General features: G+C 37.9%; 2 protein-coding genes and 1 long non-coding RNA gene across 4 annotated transcripts in view; 1 reads left to right on the top strand and 2 right to left on the bottom strand.

Annotated features, from left to right (window-relative positions):
* Positions 1-2,276, bottom strand: part of uckl1a (uridine-cytidine kinase 1-like 1a) — an 18,320-nt gene extending 16,044 nt beyond the window's left edge. Inside the window, exon 1 of one of the 2 annotated variants that reach the window (XM_015040691.1) lies at positions 2,206-2,276. In XM_015040691.1, coding sequence (XP_014896177.1) covers positions 2,206-2,243 — 38 coding nt within the window. In that variant the 5' untranslated portion in view covers positions 2,244-2,276. Of the gene's footprint in view, positions 1-576; positions 880-2,205 lie in introns of those variants that run through there. The other variant, XM_015040683.1, reaches the window with a different exon arrangement.
* The window catches only part of LOC106952567 (uncharacterized), a 28,094-nt gene extending 22,928 nt beyond the window's left edge, over positions 1-5,166 (top strand). Inside the window, exon 2 of the long non-coding RNA XR_001426014.1 lies at positions 3,672-5,166. This is a non-coding gene — a long non-coding RNA (uncharacterized LOC106952567). The remainder of the gene's footprint in view (positions 1-3,671) is intronic.
* Positions 2,897-16,920, bottom strand: samd10a (sterile alpha motif domain containing 10a). The gene is made up of 5 exons (XM_015040727.1): positions 16,289-16,920; positions 13,592-13,773; positions 6,762-6,930; positions 5,654-5,794; positions 2,897-3,179 (listed from the first exon to the last, which is right to left on the bottom strand). The coding sequence occupies exons 1-5, from the start codon at positions 16,299-16,301 to the stop codon at positions 3,157-3,159; spliced, it is 528 nt and encodes a 175-aa protein (XP_014896213.1). The 5' UTR covers positions 16,302-16,920; the 3' UTR covers positions 2,897-3,156.
* Between the last annotated feature and the right edge of the window lie 5,243 nt (positions 16,921-22,163).

The raw sequence follows: 22,163 nt of genomic DNA, 5'->3' as shown, positions 1-22,163 counted from the left end.
AAGCGGAAAAAAGTGAGCCGCATTAGCTCCTGGAGATGTGACGTTAACGCCTTAGGTGCAAAGAGCCCATTCAAAGTCAAAATAAAACGAAAACAAGCATGGCAAACAAGATGGCCGCCCTGGGAGTGCTGCTATGAACTCTGGAAATCCAAGGAGTGAGTTGGTAAAACTAAAGTAAAAAAAAAAAAAAAAAGCCCAGATTTTACAAAAATTAAATCGCCAAAAGACAAATATTCAATCAATCGGTATACGGTAGTCAATTTATCGCCCAGCCCTCATAGCAGCTACAGTTAGCCTGAATGTAGCTAGCAGTGCTGCTAGCTAAACTCGGGCTCTTTCTCATTTTTTATGAGACATGAATGGAAATGAAAACTAATGACTTTCCCATTTGAATCTGAGACACCGAGCCAAATTAATCCCACACCTACATCCAGATCCTGCACTGCCCCTGACCTCTGACCTCTTACCACACCGCGTTTGGAGGCCGTTTAAATCTCTCCACATATGAAAACCGTCATGTGGGAAAGTATTCCTCCCACCGGTGATGAGCAACAACACGGTCCAGTCAGCGCTTACCTGCGGTCGCTTCTCAGTGACCAGCACCCGGAGATTCGGGCTCCGGTGCAGTCAAGCAGAGACATATCCGATCCGCTTGACATCTCGCTGCTCTCTAGCCGCTCGGTTACCGTGGCAACCTCCCCGAAACAAGGTGGAGGAACCTGTTGCTGTGTGCAGTTCAGGCTACAGCTCGGCTTGCAGCCTGAACTATCACTGGAAAAGCTGCTCCACGCTGCTGCCACAGCGTGGGACGCTAAGAGGATCACTGACGGAAAAGAGCCGCTCGGCTGGTATAAATAGAGACACCTGGAAACGCAAAGAGGACCAGGTGCTCTTCGCCGGATGACCGCCGAGTCCAGAACACATCAGATTAAGCCTGCAGCTATGATTATTTTAGTAATCTATCGATTATTCTGATGATTAATCAATTAACCGCATATTTTTATTATTATTTTAAACACTTAAAACGGCAGTAACTCTTATAAAGAATATGATTATTACATATTTGTTAAAACTGTCACAGTGTTGTGGCCAAATATTTTTATTCAAGTAACAGTAAAATGTAGCTGTCCAAGAAATTACTCAAGTAAAAGTGAAAAAGTATTTGGTAAAATGTCTATTTAAGTACTGAGTAACTGATCAAATTATCAATCACTGAATAAAATTACATAATCAGACAGACTAAAACATAAAGTTAAGTGGAAATTTTGGTATTTTAAGGATGAAAATGACAATAATTCATATAAGTAACAAAAAAATAAGAAAAAACGTATCAAATTTCAGCAAAAACTGTAGATGTGTGTCTGTGTCTGGTGAAACTTTGGCTAAAACATGTTTGTCATTCAGTGGGTAGAAATACTTCATAATAAAATTACTACAGCGTAGTAAAGTTACTCAAGTAAATGTCACTATAGTACCAACCAGCTGTACCATGTAAGTGTTTCATAATCTGTTATCTAACAACAAATAAAAAAAGAAACAAATGGTAATAGTAATATAACGGTAATAGTACTACAAAATATTGTGATAAAATTCCAATGTCGCCTACTGCTAGTATAGTACCAAAAAAATTGTATAACGACATATGTTTATTTAAATATTCTGTTCAAATGTTCAGAACATCTGATTTAATATTTAAAACGTCATCAGACAAAAATATAAAGTTATAAGCAAATTGTTTTATTTAAAAGACCAAAATAAAAAAAGTTACACAAGCAGTATAACTACAGAATAACAAATTCAGTCTGAATGAATATTTTAATCATGAACCCAAAACACAGACAGATTCATGTTATTCTCTTGGTGGATGGAAATCTAGAGGTTTCCTACCTATCTGTGACGTATGCCGTGACGTAATTCCCATCACTTACTTTTAACTCCGTGTTTGATCAACAACGATGTAAGTGAACTAATAAAGACACAATAATATAAATATTTAGTCGCAGCTGTTGTCACATATGGATGACAGATGTTTTGTTTGGATGAAGTAGCAGAAACAAAGCGCGTCAGTGTGAATGTGGTCAGCGTTACGTCACAGGATAACCAAGCTGCTGCGGAATGGATGCGGTTAATAAACGCGTAATTATTTGCTTTCCTGTGTTTGTCATTTAAAACCAGGTAAAAGCAACGAATGGGAGCGGGGTGTACCTGTCCGAGCGGGAAGTCATTATTTTCTGTCTCTGCATCCGCCGGAATCCTGCATCGGCTGCAGCCTTGAATGGAGTCCGTCTTGGGAACGCTGGGGGATTATGGGTAATGTAGTTCATCACAACCATCATCATTAATCTGTCTCCAGAGGTGGGCAGAGCGGATAAAAATTGTTCTCAAATAAGAGTAACGCTACTTCAACTTATTTTTACTCAAGTAAAAAGTAAAAGTAGGCATCCAAGAAATTTCCCGAGGAAAAGTATTTGGTAAAAAAAAAAAAATCTACTCAAGTACTGAGTAACTGATCAAATTATTAATCATTTAATATTTAAAAATTACATAATCAGGTGGACCAAAATACAAGTGGACTTATTGTCATACAAGTGGATGACAATAAGTCATACAAGTAACAAAGTAAAATAAAATAAAAAGTAAAAAAAAAGAGAACTTAATCTAACAAAAACTGCAGTATGATGAATTTTTATTTTTACTCAAGTAAAGAGTAGAAATACTTCGTAACAAATTACTCAAGTAAAAGTAAAAAGTACAGTGTAGTAAAAATACTCCTAAAAGTGTTTAGTTTTAAAAAAAAAAGTTACTTAAGTAAATGTAACTGAGTAAATGTAGCTAGTTACAACCCAACTCTGTCCATCTCACATCTCAAAACAACTGACACACAAAGAAGCACCAGTACTTTAATAGTTTTGTTTAATAATTAAATTTTTGACATAAAAATTCAGACAGTGTTTAAAGATACACATGGATATAATAATTAAACAGAAATCAGAGCAGTACAACATTAGATCAGATTGTCATGATGCTTTTCTCATCACAGTTCACAGTCTGTAAAGATGGCGTCTGTCCGTCATGTCGATGTTGAATTAAAATCGTTCAACACCATTCTGCAGCTCAGATGGATTTATTCCTCATCGGAGCGTCTGGTTTCTCCAGCTAAGATATTCTTCCAAAAGAACCTAGAAGAATAAAAACACCATCAGAAACATTCAGCGCAGTTGTTTTTCGGTGTCCCAGCTGCAAGCAGCTGCTTCTTATTTCATCCAGGCAGTATGATTGGAAACAGCTGGGACGGCTTCACACACAAAGGAAAAATCCACCAACCGACCCGTCTGACATGTTAGAGCTTGTTGGTGAAGCCTGCGCCGTAACAAAGTGTAAAAACAACAATTTGCTGTCACTGAAAAAGACAGAAGGGGGGTTTGTTTCTGAGCAGTTGCCAGGGAACAGACAGAAAACAATCAATCTTACAATGCTCTGGAAAAACAGCACAATGTTGTTTTTTTTAAACATTGAAAAAAAGCCACAGAATGAGAGGTGAGCACTGTTAAATGTTCTCTTTTCTTTAAAGCTGACCTGTTATGGTTCCCTGATCAGTTTACGAAAGATCTATGGTCTATACAAAACATGTTCTTCATATTTTTTTTAACAAAATTATTCTAAGATTTCAGTTTTGAGCTCCTTTTAGAACAAGCTGTTTTATGGCCTCTTATCACTTTAAATCCAAATAAGCTGCTGCTGGCCAAGCCCCGAAACTCAACGTTTACACTCAAACATGAAAATGGGATCAAACAGACGAGCAATTATAAAACCGTACATCTTTGAAAAGCTTTAGTTGAGCCTCCTGCACAAACAACAAGAATGCAGCAAGTGGCTTCTGGATGGTAAGTCAACAAAAAATAAAAACTCTTGTGTTTTCCAGCAGCCATTGTACAGCGCATACAGAGGTAAAACCGGCTGTCCAAATATGCTGGAGCTCCAATTGCGTTGCTAAACGAGGCTGAGCTCGGCTGGGGTTGCTAGGTAACAGCACAGTGCCTGTCAAGCGTGACTTGATAATTGGGAAGGTTTTGAAACGGCTCATTTTCCAGACACCAAAAAAACTTTAACTTAATGCTGGAAACAACTAGGTGCTTTTTTTCACCACTTGGGTTGTTTTTAGAAGCAGCTGAGACCCAAATGTAAATATAAAAACTGAGAATTTTCTGTAATGGTTCCCTTTAAATGGCTGTTATTTATTCTACCACTAGTTTACCAGCTATGATGAGGTTAACTGACCAATTATTTTTAATCAAACGAGAGTTCAGGCACTACAAGCTGTGTGAGGCTGAGCAGTTACATTAGTTGTTTGCTTTTCTGACTCGTCCATACATGAAAGATAAACTGTACAGACATTTTTTCTGCCCCCATCATTTCATATCTACTGCATCTGCCAGGGTGAAAACAGATAAGATATTACAGACAGAATGGCTCCGTAAGGTTGTTAAACCTTAAACCTTTCATATTAAAACGTTCTACAGCGTTTATGTTGGACATGCTGTGTGGAATGATTTATTAAGCCCGTGCAAAATATCCAAGACTATGTAGATCTGTTTAGGTTACACAATTCTTCAGTGTTTTAAGGGTTTCTGGTATTGTTTCAGAGTAAACCGCTATGTAAACGCTCTAAACTTTCCAGCTGAACTCAGTTTGGACTAAATAAAACACTGGACCTACATCAGCTGATGACACGGCTCCCCACATCATCACAGGCTGTGGAAACTTTACCCTGAGCCTCTACGGCAAAAACACAAAATATTACAGAGTTTTTCTGGACCAGTTTCTACTGCAAATATCTTAGTACACATGAAATAAGACAAAACTGACAAGTAACTTTAAAGCACAATATAGCAGCTTGTTTTAAGTTAACAATTCTTTATTATCGCTATTTCCTCAGAGTTGGTGAACATAATAAAACTACAGTCAAAAAGTGCAAAACAAAGCATCAAATGAAGACTGAGGGATCAGGGTAAATTAATATCACAATTATAGAAACAATGTAAATGTTTAATTGATTTACTTATTACTTTTTGTTAAATTGAAATTTCTGCAAAAATGACAAGTCAAGCAACTAAAACATTCAGTAAACATATTTAAATTTTTGTTTCTGGCATAATGAAAAAAGTACAAAAGGGAAATTGGTGCTTTTCGTTTCTATCTGGTAAATTAAAAAGACAACATTAAACTTTTAAAGTCAGAAAACTTTCAAACTACTTGGATAACCTCACCTCTGTTATCTCAGTCTAAGATGGGAGAATGAAAGTGAAAATGTAAAAGCAGGATAAAAACAATCGATCGGCGTCTCGAGTTATTTTCTCAGGTTTTGTCCAGATTTTTGTTCAGCTGCAGCTCAATCATGTTCTGCACAGCAGGGAGCCTGAGCTGCAGCTGTGAGCTCACCGCTGGAGACCAGAGAGGAGACGTGTCAGGAGAAACGTCCAGAAGGAGAGAAAATACAAGAGAACTTCTCTTTTTAATGGCAGAAAAAACAAATTCATTCCAATTAATGCTCCAATATTATTTTGATTTTAATAAATATGGCTGCAGAAACTACAGATTTTTGTTTTTGTTGTGTGAAAATGTCTGAAGGGACCCTGAAGACGCCCCCGTTTACCTCTGCTGAGCAGCTGCAGGTTGCGCCCTTCCTCCTGCACCTGGAGCTGCAGCACCTGCTGCAGCAGCTCCTGCCGAAGCGTCTCTTGCACCAAACCCATCCTCTGCAGCTTCTCCCCATTTAGACGCAACAAAGCACGGCCTGCAAAGTGAAAGCTGCTTTCAGAAGACTTTACATTATCATTTAGGCTTTTCCACTATTCTGAAGAAAATTAATCTACGGATGTTTTCACACTTGATAGTCCGGGAGATTCGGTTTGACCAGAGCCCAAAGTTGCAACATTTGTTACATTTTCATCTACTGTGGTTAGCAAGATCCAAACTAATTGAAAACCCTGTTCCCCTCCTCACCTGTGGGGGCGCTGCGTCAAGAACCACTGAAGAAAACAATACAAAACTCTCAGAAGAAGACACTGAGCACAACTTCCTTTTTCATAAAATGTAAACAAAATGGAGAAGCGTCAGATTTTAGTGGTTGTGGAATTTCTCTTTTGTCTTTGGTAAAAGACCATTTCTGCTGCTGGCATGTTTGTTTTGGTTGCCATTACCCAGAATGCCCTGCATTATAGTCCATTTCTTGCTTTTGGATGGGAAAATGTTTGGAAACCACTGGGGGGGCGCAGAAGAAAAAGTTTGGGAACCACTGGTGTAGAGGATTCTGGGTAAATACAACCAAACGTTAGACTTGTGTTTCGACAAGTCTAACTTTAAAGGGAGAAACGACTTGTGGTCTTTCACAAAAAACAAAAAAGAAATCCTACAACTGCTACACCATTTTTATTTATTTTATATAACCTCTGCTTCTGAGGTTTTTGTGTCATTTCCTTCAGTGGTTCTTGGTATAGCGCCCCCACAGGAGAGGAGGGGAACAGATTTTTTAATTAGTTTGGATCGTTTGACAGCGCAGTGTGAAAGTGAACCACAGCAGCTGAAAATGTAACAAATGTTGAACTCTTGGTTCCAAATCAGAGTCTTAAAACCCTTGATTTTATGTAATTTTGTAAATTCTCTAAAGAAACTGAAAATTCTGAGCTAAACCGGGAAAGTTTAGCCTGATTTATTGTCAGATGACTTTAAAAAGGTGATTATGTGTCTTCTGACGGGTGAACCTGTGATTGCGTGCTGTGAGAATGCCTCCACGTAGGTCAGGTAGTTGTGCGGACAGTGTTTCTTCAGCCATTTGCAGACGTCCTGCTGCGACCAGAGGACGACGGGCCGGATCAGGCTGGGCTGCGTCGGACTCGTGTGATAGATGCCGTAATTGTCACTGGAGCGGTACTGAAAAAAAAAATAGACAAGCAACAAAACTTTCAGGACAAAGTAAGAGAAAATGTAGCTCAACTTTTAAATGTTTACTGCGACCTCGCGCTTTGTGGAAAAGACGGCTGCAGCCGAGCATAAAGGCTGAAAAAGTCATTTATATTCATGAGGGAAACCACCACCACTTCAGAACGTAAGCTGCTTTGTTCAAAGGTGATTTGCAGGACTGACCAACAGAAACATTTACTTGCAGAAACGGGTCACAACACAGTCCTGAAGACAGTCATGTTTGCAAGCTTTTTGCCAGATATTGGAAATGCATCTGAAATGTATGCAGAAACACAAACGTTCCTGAAGAGTTTTCAATCTGTCGTGGATCTGAATTTAATTTTAGGCTGAACTCTGACAACCAGAACCAGAATGCAGAGTCTCTGCATGTGCTGTAGAAAAATCAAGCACAGGCCACTGGGATGAAACACAAACATTCACGTTACGTACATATTGTATGCACTAGTGCTGACCAACACGGCTTAATAGTTGGTCAGCACTGATTTTAACTGTACGAGAATAAAGCTGAAATAATACAAGAATAAAGTGATAGCATTACATTATTTTTTTATGCTGGAGTTCTCATAAAATAACTTTATTCTCCTTCTGTTAAGACTTTATTGTCATATGGATTTATGAAATTCTTCGTTGTGTGTAATTGAGTCGATGACATCACAAGAGGCACAGAAATGGAGCTGGAATCAGTAGAAAACGGCTGACGATCAACTGTTTTCAGTTCTGCAGAAAACATGAATGTTATTGTTGAAAACTGACCAAGTAATCACTGAAACTCTTCAGAGATGAAATCTGACTTTTAAAGTCTTATTCATAAACAACCTCCATGTGTTTTATCACACAAACCCAACTTCTGGTTGCAGATTAAAAGGAAACGTCTGTGAGGGAGGAATTTGATAAAAAAAAAAAAAAAAACAAGCAATAAAAAGAGAAAAAAACAAGATGTACTCAGAAGAAATCAGGACAATCAGCTTCCTTGAACCTCATGTGATGTCATCAGAGGAATGCACATGTGGAGAGGCTTGTTTTTATGTGGTAGACGAGACCTGCAATTAAACAAAATAACAAAAAGTAAAACTGCCCCCAACGCGTTCTGCATGTCCCAAGCAACATCTGGGGGAAGTTTGATTAGGTTTGAGTTAAAGTCTGGGTGGTGAGTAGCTTTAAAAATGTCCAGGATGTAAAAACTGTACACCAGTAATCCTGTTGTCTTTCATAAGAAAGTCCGTTCTAAAGTTTAGTAAGTTTGGCTTTTACTCCAACTCTGATTTTCTTTATCCTATAAGAACGGCTATATTATGAAAATAATATACCCGTTTCTTCATGCTTATAGGATTTGTAAACCTGCATTTTATAGACTCTGTAAGATAGTCCCAAATTTATCTGGTAGACTTTAGTTTTAAGATTAGATTTGCTTGACGGTGCATAAACAATTTCAACTATTATAATTCTGAGATTAGAGTCAGGAATCTGAGGAAAAAGTCAGGATTTTGAGAAAAAAAATGTTCAGGAAGAATTTTCAGAAATAGTGAACATTTTCTGAAAAAAGTCAGAATTTTCATTGTCAAAGTCAGAATTTTATGAAAAAAGTGAATTTTGAATTTAAAGTCAGAATTCGGAGAAATAAATGTCAGAATTCTTAGATTTAAGTCAAAATTCTTAAATCTAAGAATGTTTAATCCTTACTTAATCCTTAATATTGAACATCCTGAGTAAGGATGTTTAATATTCCACAATGAAACATTTTGCGGCTCTGAGCCTCCAGGGAAGGAACAAAAGAGCGCGGATGATGAATACATGAAGAGTAAATGAAAGGACGACATGTAAAAGATGAAAGTGAAGTGTGCAAGCAGTAATAATGCTGCTCATAGAGCCGCACAACCGCGTAGCAACGATTAAGTTCACGTTCCATAAGACGAAAATAAACCAGCCGCTGCTTTGTGTGTGTTGCAGAAGAGAAGAGGCAAACAAAGCAAAGCCTGCGACTCTGTTATCAGCCCAGCCCAGTTCTGTTTGCAGCTTTAGCTTCAGCTCCTAAAGGCCTTTTAAACCGCCTTTCATGGGCTGGAGACAAAGCCGACTTGTAAACGCGGGCTGTAAATGAGGCCAGTTCACAGCATAAATGGACCGCGGCTGCCGACAACACTGACCGTGTGAGGAGACAAAGCTGCATCAGATAACAAGAGACTTTAATTTAAGCTGGAACCGCTCACGCTTCTGACCGGGCTTCACAAAGAACTAGGAGGGAAACGAGACCGGCTTGGCCGACTGGATGCTATCTGGCGCAATAATTTCCGTTTCTCAATAAACAGACACAGTGGTGCAGCAGCAAAGTGTGAGCGCTGGAAGACCTGCACTATTTAAAGCTAAAAGGCGGTAAGAGCCGCCGTCCCGCTGGGGGAGAGCAGCTCCCATTCTTTGCTAACAAAGTGTCCATTAGCCACAAAGGAGGAGGGTTTGTTGGACTGGGATTTTTATTCTAGTCATGATTTTCTGCACAGAGGAAAAGATGCAGACCAGCAGAAAAGACGGTTTTCCTCAACAAGACATCACAACGTCCATCTTGGGCTGAGCGACACGGATTACAAAGAAAACCTCAGATTTTTATCAGAACAGATCCGATTCCTACGACAGAGTATTAGGGACACACTAAGAAAAAAATGTATAAGGAGAAAAAAGTCAAAATAATGCCACAATCAAGTCAGAATAATACAAGAATAACGTCAAAATATTAAGAGAATAAAGTCAAAATATTACGAGAATAAAGTAAAAATATTACGAGAATAAAGTAAAAATATTACGAGAATAAAGTAAAAATATTAAGAGAATAAAGTCTAAATATTACGAGAATAAAGTAAAAATATTACGAGAATAAAGTAAATATTACGAGAATAAAGTAAATATTACGAGAATAAAGTAAATATTACGAGAATAAAGTAAAAATATTACGAGAATAAAGTCTAAATATTACGAGAATAAAGTAAAAATATTGAAAGAATAAAGTTGGAATATTAAGAAAATAAAGTCAGAATAATATAAGAATAAAGTTGGAAAAATACGAGAACAAGGTCAGAAAATGATGACTTTATTGTTGTAATACCAGAACTTTATTCTCGTCCTATTTTGACTTTATTGTTGCACGTTATTCTCATAATATGTAAAATAAATGCAAATCTCTTATAGGTATTTTGTATATTCAAAATATGATTATAAATATCTAAATTTACTAATACAGTCTAGTCATAAACCAATTTCAGATACCTGGATCTTAGGTGAGGCGATCATCTCCAGCCAAATTAATTTCTATCATGTCCATATGAACCAAAATCAAATGAATTAATGTAGTGAGGAATTAAAGCAGTTCTCTGTTCAAACAGAGTATCAGGTTTACTGATGTTTCCTAATGGGAGGTTTTTAAAGGCTCCTCTCCAGTGGAAAAGGCTCTTTTTTTTTATAACATTTACCGTTAGAGTGGCTTAGGTTATTCTTAATGCACGGCTAATTATGCTGCTATTAGCTTAGCCACAGCACTTAGCGACCCCGAAGTGCCACTTTCTGCTTCAGGTTTCCAACAGGAACCTTTTGTTACTTTTTTTAGCCTCTTCACATCCTGCTCAATGTCTGGAGGCAAAATAAATAAATAATCATCCAGCCAAACAGCCAGCAGCTAAAGAAACTGATATGGGTTCTGTTGGACTCGCTAAGCACCTCCAATCTGGAACAAACTTCCAGAAAACTGCAAAACCGCTGAAACACTGAGTTCCTGAAACATCAAGACTAAAAACCCTCCTGTTTAGCAAATAATATTTAATATTTTGAACCATAATAAAACACTGAGCAACATATTTGATGTGTGTTGATGATTTTAACAATGGCACTCGACAAAGTGTAACGTTTGTTACTGATTTTCACAATTATTGACGATATGATGTGTTCATAATGTTTTCCTGCACTTTGAACTGCCTTGTTACTTAAACAAATAAACTTGGTTGTTTGTTAGAGATGGTAAGAACTTTAAAACTTGTGATTTTGAGAAAAAAAAATTAATTTCTGTTAATGTGGGATTTGAATGTAATCAAATTTAATATTGAAGTTTCCAAGTTATGCTACTATACCAACAAAAATGTATTTATTTATACAAGGAGAGTCATTAAGAGTGGGAATTGCTGCATTTATTCTGGCCTCTTGGCACAGGCACTCAATTATTCTGACCGAAAAAAATCAACAAAACAAAACAAGGGAATATGTTCAAATCACATCCAGCAGTCAGAAAAAGCGACGTTATCGACTCTGCAGCTGCAGCGATCAGAGTTGCGATCAAAAAGGAAAAGCCAGGATTATAAAAAGCAGCTGCAGCGTAATTACAATAATGAGGCAAATGTCTGCAGCCAAGCAAAATCTCTCATATTTGCGAGTGGCGGAGTTCGATAAATAAGTTCTGACAACATAATGAAAAGGAATTTGACTTAAATAAAAAAAATGTATCAGCAGAGGAGTTGTCTGAATCCAGCAGTGAGAGCAGAGGCAGCTGCTCTGGGAGGAATGAATGGGTTTTTGTGTTTGTGTTCTTTTTTCTCTGGCAACAAAGTTTTACAGAAAAGCCTCCAACAAGATGCCAGAGTGGCACCACAAATACACATGTACAACCTCTGTCCATAAACTCAGGAGTGGACATCATCAGATTTGCATCTCATTTGGTTCAACATCCTCTAGCCGTACCTGTTCCTCATTTCTAGGAGCTCTCCGTGTGTTTAAATAGCTTGAGAGGGTCGTTGAAATCTGATGGCCGGTCCAAATTAGCTGCTTATGAATTCATGCCCAGAATTGTTGATGTAGAACACAGGTGTCAAACTCGAGGCCCAGGGGCCACATCTGGCCCACCGTAGCTTTTTATGCGGCCCTTTAAACTCCAAATTACATCAATAAGATCTTCCGGTTTTCACAAATCTGCAAAATTCACACGAAATCAACAAATCTTTGCATTTTTTCTGATTTTACTGCAGTAATTTTATTGCAAATTACTGCTAAGGAGGAGTGTAATAAGTACTCCTCCTTAGCAGTACTGCTAGGCAGCAGTACTTAGCAGACCCAAGACTGAATGGACACCTAAACCCTGGCCACCTAAAGGCAAAGATGAAGCATAATGCTTAAAGCTAAGGTCCTCTGTGGCCGCTTGGATATTCATCCTAGAACTGGGTGTGAAACCCCTTCTCCTCTTCCTCCTTCTCCTCTTCCTCCTTTCCTCTCCCATAGAGAACTTCGGGACAGTCTCTAACGGATCTGACTGAGAGACTTTGAGAGATTTTTCTGTAGTATGTAACTGATAGAGTGAAGTTGTAGTATGTAATTGATAGAGTAATAAAAATTAACATTTAACATCAGTACAGACATTGTAAAAGTGAGAATGTTTACAGAAAAGCCTCCAACATCACAAAATCCTGGAGGAACAGTTATTTATTGATATTTTAACAGTTTAATTGGTTTTATCAATATATTGTGGCACCACCGGCCCTTTAAGAACTTTCAGATTTTTGATACAACTCAAAATGAAAATGAGTTTGACACCCCAGATGTAGAAACAACTTCTGAGATTTATTGTATCGTTTATCATTTATCATGAAACATTTATCATGATAAGAATTATAATAAGAATCACTATAAATCCCAATTAATGATGTTTAGACCCCTAAAACTTATAGTCTTACTATTTTCTTCACTGTTAGTTCAATAAATAATAATTTGAAAATATGATTAGAAGCAGTTACTGCATGAAGCTTAGTCATACAATTCAAACTTCTTTATGTGATATAACAGTAATAACTAACTTATTACTGTTTATATGATAACAGTAATAAGTTGCTACTTATTACTGTTATTACTGTTTATATGATAACAGTAATAAGTAGCTTTTATTTTTATTGTTATCATGATAACAGAAAATGTTGTAATAAAACTTTAGGCCCATATAGCTCACACCTAATTTATAGATATTTTTATCTATAAATTGAAATAAAATAAATGGATTTCATGTAATATAAAACAGCAACATTAGAGCAGATTTTACTTTTTATGCTTTTACACTTCATTAAGTCTGATCAGCTTTTTGTCAGTAAGATTTTTCCACATTTGGTGAAATTGACATTTATGTTAAAACAAAACATGCATGCATGATTGATTGATTGATTGATTGATTAAAGTTTCAGTTTGGGATAGAAGATAAAGTCTAGAAATGCAAACATTTCTCCATTCTCCAAAGTTTCAACCAAATTCAAACCTTTTTCTGATTTTTCAGCTCTGCATATGAATCTTGTCACAACTTTCACATTTAGCCAGAGATTACTAACAAATACTAACAGTACAGAATCTGTTGTGTGTTTATATAAATTATTTCACGTTTAAATCATGTTTAGAACCTGGTAAAGACCATATTATATTTACTTGGATCTGGTCCATTTTTATCCAAAACCCTGGAATCAGAACAGTGAGTTCTCTCTTCTTCTTAAGACTGTAAATATTAGCTGAAACCAGTCCTGTACATCTCCAACATGAGCGTAATGACAGACAGGTATTACGTGGACGCAGGTGTTTGACGCTGAGATCATGTCGGTCTCTGTACCTGCAGGACCTCCGTGCCCGGCTGTTGCAGAAGCTTCACGGTTCTTCCCCCAGCCGTTTTCTGTCCTCGGCCGTCATGCCAGGTTAGGTTCCCACCTGTCCGCCGACTCAGCTGGTGCTTGAAGTCCTCAGGCAGAGCCCTGTACTCCACAGCGGGCCTGCAGAAACTGAAACTGGAGGCAGCTGGAGAGGCAACAGGAGAAGGAGTAAAGCAACCAGATTTAGATTATAAGTGCCTTAAAAACAAAAGGCTTGTGATACAGATGATTAATTAATGGCTTCATCTAAAGTTGACTGAAGTTGTAGGTCGGGTTAACGACTAATTTCGAAACGGACATTTTCTTTTGTATCAAGAGGGATGACCGTCTTCCGGTAAATTTGTAGCGAACATTTTGTAATTTCAGCATTATTTTGCGTCAGCTCTGATAAATATTGACTAAATAAACAGAAAACTGTGATTTTCTCACATTAATAAACATACTCCACTTTTCTATTCATCACATCCTCACCTTTGTAGCACAGTTTGTTTAATATAGTTGATGAAGCTCAGTAATGCACTTCAGCTGAATGAGCTCTGCTAAGGCTGTAACTTAAAGAACTTATCGAGTGTTAATAAGTCTAAACAGAACCTCATAAAGTGCATTTTCTATCCCACACCGGACTCTGTTTGGACAGTTCCACTTTCCCGTTATGCTACTGCCCGCCGCCATCTTTGTTTCTGCGTCAACGGCTCCACTTAAGAATGACCTGCGGCGCCCCCTGCTGGATGGCGGGCAAACTACAACAATAAAAGAAGGTCTACGCGGACGTTATTAGTTAATCGATTGTAACCGATTTTGTTCTAACAAACCATCAGAGGTGGGTGGAGTACCCAAAAAATTGTACTCAGGTAATAGTAACACCACCAAAATATATTTTTACTCAAAGTAAAAAGTGGCCATCCAAGAAATTACTCAAGCTTACAACGATATTTGGACAAAAAGACTACTCAAAAACTGAGTAACTAATCAAAAGATCAATCATTAATCTTCATTCATTAAAAATAATTAAATTATCAGATGGACCAAAATATAAAATTATGTTGGTAATGTTAAAAATAATATTTTTTTTACAATCTATTTCCATGAATGTAAAACAATAACAAAAACTGCCTATGTGTGTCTGGTGAATTTTTGGTTAAAAGAAACTTGTTCTTCATTCAGTGAAGTTACCTGGGCAGAGAATCCAGACATTTTACTCAAGTAAGAATGGATACTTCATAATAAAATTACTCAAGTAAAAGTACAAAGGTACAGCATAATAAAAATACTCTTAAAAGTATTTTTCCCATAAAGTTTCTCAAGTAAATGTAACAACTCTCTATACCATTAATAGACATTTTATCATATTGATTAATCATATCACTCAGAGTTGACGTCATTATGAAATGCCTGATCTGACCTGCTCCATTAACCACTGCAGGTCTTTGAAATCCAGAGCTCAGGTGTTACAATTACCTTTAGTGAAAGGCTGGTAAGCAGATGTCAGAGCAGCGAGACAAGCCAATTTCTCATCATTAAGAGGAGGCCTGCAGGCAGAGATCCAAGCCCCCTCAACAGCAGGTGGCTTCTCCACATCCAGTAATTAAAGATTGCGGAACTATAGTAAACACGCTGTTACTGGCACAGATTCTGGCAGAAAGCCGTGGGTCATTACGGATTCATGAGCCAGATTGGACGGATTTTCTCACTTTGAAAAATATGCGTGCAGCTGTATCAGTGTGTGCTACAAAGTTGACTGACACAATTTGAAAGGAGGGCCAGAAGGAAAAGAGAAGTGAGGGGGAGCTGGTTTCTGAGCAGCTCATGAAAGAGTGTCCTGGTGAGTTTTTTTTTTTTTTTTAGCGCTGTGCCTCTCCTCGCTGTCATTCTGGATCTCCCGCTGAGCAGTCCAGCAGTCATTAAGGCTTCATCTTCATCATCAGGTTATCTAAGAAAACTCTGCATGCCATTCTGGTTTCTTTGAAGCTTTGCTGAAATGTGAGCTCTGGCTCATGGTGCTTCTGCTGATGTAAACACTAATACGCCCCTTTCACTGCTATAAAACACATAATTAAACCCATTTGTCAGAGGGTTTTTTTGTTTGTTTGTTTTTTACCCCTTTTTACATCCTCTTGTTTTCTCTCTCTCTCTCTGTTCTGCGGGAGGAAAATGTCCTCATTAACTACAAACTGTTTTTTTCCAATAGCAAACATCTTCAGTGAAGCCTGATTACTGTTTGTTTAATTTTACTGGAGTGAGCGCTACAGATAAAAGCTCCTCTTGGTTAACTTTGACATTAAAATTCCCTCTGAGAAACCTTGGATCTGACTCTAAAGGAAGCTTTCGAGCTGACCAGAGCTTTGATGATGTTGCTGATTTACGCGTTTCGGCACCCTGTCTCTGTCCATCAGCAGATTGTGCCCTGCAGGCGTTTATGTACGGTGCCCTATAGATTGAGAGCAACCCAGTTTTTGGCTGATAATGGATGCTTTGACCTCAGCTGAATCTCTCTGAGAGCGCACAGGAGGCGCTTTGTTACCAGCTGCTTGCATTTACCCGACGAAACTGGTTTGACAAGTGAACAAACCGGAACTGCACACTCTTACTCAATTCAGCTTGTTTTTCTGAAAAAGAGAGGAACAAATTAATGATTAGGAGAGGAAAACAAAGCTTCCTACCGTCCACAGCCATGGCGAGTCCGAGCTGGAGTGAGTTTAGTGAGTGTCTCCCATGGTTTCCGCGAAGCGACGCGCCTCTCCTCCTCTCCAGCAGAAAGTTTCATGCGCTGCGTCGCTCCACATCCTCCCGGTTCTGGTGGTTAAAACCAGCTGACGTCCTGCGCGGAGAGTGGGCTGAACTCAATGAAGACACGCAGGAATATTTCCCCGAGACGGGCTCCACGAGCTTCCTGCGCGTGCGCCTTCTTCTGTGTTTGTTTTTGTTTTTTCTTCTTCTCCTTCTCTCGTGAGAATGAAACGCGCGGCTGTTTCTCAAGAGGAGCGCGGTGAGCTCAAAGAGCGGCCCCGGGCCCTGTAATTAACGCAGCTCGCAGAGAGACTGAGAAACAGCGCGGATGAAAAGGCTTCTCATCATCTCTGCAGCATCCACCAGAGGGGATTCCCCTCTGCCTTTCCTCACAGAGAGGGAGCTCTGTCTCTCTGACGGCCGCTTTTAGAGCAGAAGAGCTGCAGGACAAGTCGCCTCTCCCTGAGTACTGACCCGGTCTTATGGTAAAGACTGGTTAGGTGACCTATAAGCTGCTGTCAGGAATAGTCAAAGTCACTATTATGAGCTCATTTTGGCTTGTAGATTGCTTAAAGGGGCAGTGTTATACATTGTGCTACAAAATGGCACATAATGCCATTTTGTACCATTTTATAGCACAATCGATCAATCAGGGGCGGCCTAGGACTTTTGGGGCCCTAACCAGATTCTAATTCGGGGCCCCACATACCAAGATGTGACTTATACTACATGATGTAAGTATGTGTACCATGCTTACAACATTGTACTCATTGTGCTCTAATTAGTTTGCATTTTGAAATGCAGAGTGGTATTTAAGTGTTGCATATTTAATGGTAACATCTGCAGACAAATATTGAATTTACCATAAACAAGTTAGCAAGTTTAATATCTTTTGTTTTAAAAGTAAGAAGATATTTGTAAAATGTGCACAATGTGCAAACACTACAATAAAATCATATGATTTCTTGGGGAGCCCCATGGTGGTGTTGGGGCCCTCGGGCAGCCACTTAACTTGCATATGCCTTGGGCCAGCTCTGCCTTCAATTGTTATAAAAATGCTGTATATATAAAGATGACTTAAAAAAATATGACTTCTCAATTTAACGACTTGAAATTGGGCCTCTGCCACTTTAAGAAACTCCTGTTCTTTTCGAAACTCTGCCTTCAGCAGGTCATCAAACAAAGAGCAAAGTTCTTAGCTACAACTATAAACATAAGTTTAATTGAATTTACTGATCTCTAAAATGAGATCAGTCAATTTTTACATCAGTTTTACAACCGATGGATGTAAAATTGAAACATCTTACTGCAGTGCAGCTGAATCACCTTGAAGAATTTGGTTAAAGCAGTCAGCTAAGATGATAATGAACTGCATACTTTAAATGTATCCCTGATTTTTAGACTTTTATAAAGGTTGCTACTAAACTACAGCAGCTGTGTAAAATCACATTTTAAGTGAATACAAACCAAAGTTGTCAGTAAATGAAATAAGGGTGAAATAAAACGCCTATATTTTTTTAACACTGGATTTTTCACTGAAGAATCTAGGACCAACACTCTGATATTATTATTGTTGCTTAAGCTAACAGGAAATGCATCTCAAATAATCAAATTATGATGTGCTTGGTGAAAAATAATCTAAGGTAGACACTCAAGTGTCACTTTCTGTTTATGAATGAATGAATTTTAATTATGATCTGCTGCCCTCTAGTGTAGTTAGGTCAGTGGTTTTGACTCTTGTTGCCCAACAACTGAGATAATTTTCTGCTTCAGTAAAGCTACATTTGATGACTTGATCATTCGAGCTTCTACAGACATGATGATTCATGCGTTTTGGGTGCAGGAAAACAAAACTCAAAAAGCATGCAGAAAAGATGAATAAAGGACCCAGTGGTCACGTAGCTCAAAAGTTTGAAAGGTTTACTTGAACCAATGAGGATGGACAGGAAGGATCTACTTCATATTGCATTATTTAAGCTTTAAAAAGCTTAAAGATGGCGAAATTACACATAAAACATTGTATTTAATTAAATTTGTCTAAAAAATAAAAGAGTTAAAATATAACACTTGTCCAGAAAATACCACTGATCCCAAATCACGCCACAGTTACAGACGGCAACAGAAAACGAGGACGAGCTAGCTCGCGGTTACTGGTTGCTATGGTAACCGCCAACGGTCAAGCGAAATATAATTTCTATAGAGGTAAAAGTCAAGAGAAAATAACTTATCGATTAAGCAAAACTGTATTTAAAGAATAAATAGACCCATTTTGATAAACTTCTCATCTATAATAATGCTTTAAAAAACGTGTTAAACAAGGAGGAGCTTACCTCCAGCTCAATTAAAATGTTAGCCACGAAGCTAACAGCAGTATCATCCTACCACAATGACTCATTAAAAATGTCACCATTGTTTGTCCTAATTAATTACTCCTGACTTTTTATTAAAACAGAGATGCTTTGCACGTTTTCTTAATTACAAGGAAAATCTGCCTTTAATACTTTAAACCTGGTTTTTCTTAATCTTTAAGCCTGATTACTGCACAAAAAGCTGAAAGGGAGTCCTTGAATTAATAGTTTCCACAGAAGAGAACATCAAATAGCATCCATTATTAATAGTATCCATCTGGGTTCACACTGAGCTTCTGTTTTAAAGTTTTACCAAGTTTTTTATTTATTTATTTATTTGATGGTCATTTTTTTCTGTTTGAGCCAGGAAGTCTGAACCATCTAGACGTATTTCAAATTACTATGTCCACAGGGCAAAACAAATAGTTTTCCTATTGAGCAATAATGTTGCTCATTGATGGAAAGTGTTAGTGGGGAGAAAAGGTCAGGAGAAAAACTGAGTCAGTAGTTGTGAGGGTCTCTTACCACCAGGGGGCAGTCTCGTACTGTGTACAGTTCTGTGGATATCGCTGGTTTCTAAAAACGACTTTATTTTAGCTATAGCGTTAAATTGAATCCAAATTATGTGGAAGTCCTGTAACATAACTGGCTGCAATATGGTAACCATGACTGTTTTTAGAAAGGTGAATTTGTATTGTTAATAATAAATATAAATTGAGTTAATTTTGACACTTTGAAACAAGGACTCAGAATTCTAGAGCTTGAAGTTTTGGTTTTTCTGTTTGGAGTTTGCATATTTTCCCAAGTTTCTGAAAATTTTCCTCTGATGGCTTCATCATTTTTTTTTTATAAATACCAAAACAGCTTTCAAATTGACATTTCTACATAATGAAACTACTACAGCTTCAAAAAACTATTTGTTTTAGAAATGTATGGCATAAAATGTTTTATTATGAAAGCTAAAAAAATCTTGTTATGTTTGTTTGGTCTTATTTTAAGTGTACTAAGATATTGGCCCAAGAAACTAGACAAAGAATATTTGGTAAAATGTGTTTAGGGTTACTGCAATGTGTAACTTGTGGGACCAATTATTAATATTCTCTAGTGTTGGATTTTGAATGAATATGCTAAGTGAAATCTTAGATTCTATTACGTTTTACTGTGAATTTAAGCTACTGCAAAAAAAGATCAACTTGTCAGTAAATAACAAAAAAAGACTATGGTGACTCTAAGCTTCTCTATGTGTGAGTTTTGGTGTGATTGCTAACTGTCTCCAAATGTGTACACACTCCTGCTCCCATCTGTCCGCAAGACTACAAAGTGTGCCGCGACACTCCGAGTTCCCCTGTAGCACTAAATGAGGTTTGTTCATGCCAACATTGATCTACTCTAATGACACACCACCGTCTCTGAATAAATACACTTTTTTGCAAATAAAAAAACCCCCAGATGTGTGAAGCTAAACAGGAAACAGGTTTGTGAAATTTACTGCATGGATGTGAACATACTAAAGTCTAAAACAAACAATATGGATATAACAAGCAGGCATCCTGTAAATAAAACAGAACACACTGCAAAAACAAAATCTTATCAAGTGTTTTGGTCTATTCTGGTGTAAATATTTTAGTACACATGAAATAAGACTAAACAAATTTATAAAGAATTTTTCATCAAGATAATAAGAGCTTGTTTTAATCAAAAATTTATTAATAAAAAAATCAATAAAACACTTGTTCCACTGGTAGATTATTTCACTTATAACAATGTCTTGGAAGTGGAGTTATACTTAAAAAAAATATCAAGGCATTATTAAAATGAGCTCTTATATCATGATGAAAAGTTACTTGCAGGTTAGTTTTGCATTATTTCAAGTGTAATATCAATCAATCAACACTATTTGCAAAGCACATTTCAGCAACAAGGCATCACACATCATAAAAACAACCAAAACTGGATAGAGCATCCAAATATTGTACTCCAGTAAGTTACTGGAGTACAATAACTTACTTCAACTCAAGTAAAAGTAAAAAAAAAAAAGTGCATTGAAAAAATTCTAATTTTCCCCTAAAAAGTTACTCAAGTAGATGCAACTGAGTAAATGTAAATACCAAACACTGAAAACAACACACAGTCACCAATTGAGAAACATTTAACAAATATTACATTTTATTACATAAAGATATTTGCTCAGAAAGAAACTCAAAATGCTTAGTAAGATTTTGTGTTTTTATATCTTTCCTCTGGAGAGCACTTTTGCTCATTAGAAGTTGATTTAAACCCACTGATAAATTAAGAAGCATTTTTCAAAAATATTTATTTAAAGAAAAGCAGAATTAAATGTTTGGTTCCTGCGACAGGAACGTGAGACACAACTGTCCGGCAAGTGTTACCAAAAAGCCACAACTAAAGCGATTAACAGGCTGGTTCAGAATCTGGAGCATTATTGCTAAACTCAAACTGAAATAAGGAGTGGGACAAACAAAAACACGGCCCTCCATCTGCTGCACAGACTCACACTTTCACACCCGGCCTCGCCTTGTTCACGAAGCGGCCGAGCTGAGAAGTCCAGGTTCGACACGAGCAGCGTGACGCGCAGGTGAGGCAGGCAGGAACAGTTGGGACTGTGTGACGTCACAGAGAGGAAACGCAGGGTGGGGCCGCCTTCATGCTGCAGAATAAAGCTGGGCTTTGAGCTCTGCTCCGAGCATGGCTGCTTAGCTCTCTGCAGCTTGTATCACGTCATACAATGGGAGCTTGTTTATGAGTGAAGAGGGCCAAAGAGCTCACGGAGAATATGTAAACACACACCGTTTTGTTTCTGAGCTGATTCGGGTGTTTTCAAGAGAAAGAGGCGTGGTCTGGAAGAAACGGGGAGACAGGAAACTGGGCTTCAAAAGATTACAGCTAAATAATGAACACAGGTAGCTTGTGGAGCAGAAGATGCTAACATTTTGTAGCAATCGTTGTAATGTTGCGTTTTAGTAAACCTGAGAAGTGGGAACTCAGAGCTGGGTTTGACGTCAGACTCGAAGCAACAGCGTCGGAATTTCAACATGGCGACGCTCATAACAGACATAGTTTTAACCTTTACTTTCCACAAGCAAACACCACTTTAAATTTTTCTCCAGTTTAGATCTTGTAGGCGCTACACGTGACACTGATTTTAGACGCACGTTAATACGTGTGTCACTTAAAATTAACATATTTCTGCCACATCTTTCTATTGTTGATGTGAGGAGCGGCCATTTTGAAACGTAAAGTTCGCCTTACAAATCGTAACTGGGAGTAGTTGGAATCGCTTCCCGTTTCCCATTGAGAAATCCGACTGTAGAGGGCGTCCCAGAACATAGACATAATATAAGAGTAGACCCAACATTGGCCGCTCCGGCGCAGGAAATACGGCGGCCATCTTGGAGCGGTCGTCCCTCTTACTTTGCTCAACGAAAACAGCATTAAGATG

This window comes from Poecilia latipinna, unplaced genomic scaffold, assembly GCF_001443285.1.
Source record: "Poecilia latipinna isolate Pla-1442-1.1 unplaced genomic scaffold, P_latipinna-1.0 Scaffold31, whole genome shotgun sequence".
Taxonomy (NCBI): Eukaryota; Metazoa; Chordata; class Actinopteri; order Cyprinodontiformes; family Poeciliidae; genus Poecilia; species Poecilia latipinna.
Note: the sequence above shows the minus strand (reverse complement) of the source record. Positions and strands in the feature narration are given on the sequence as shown.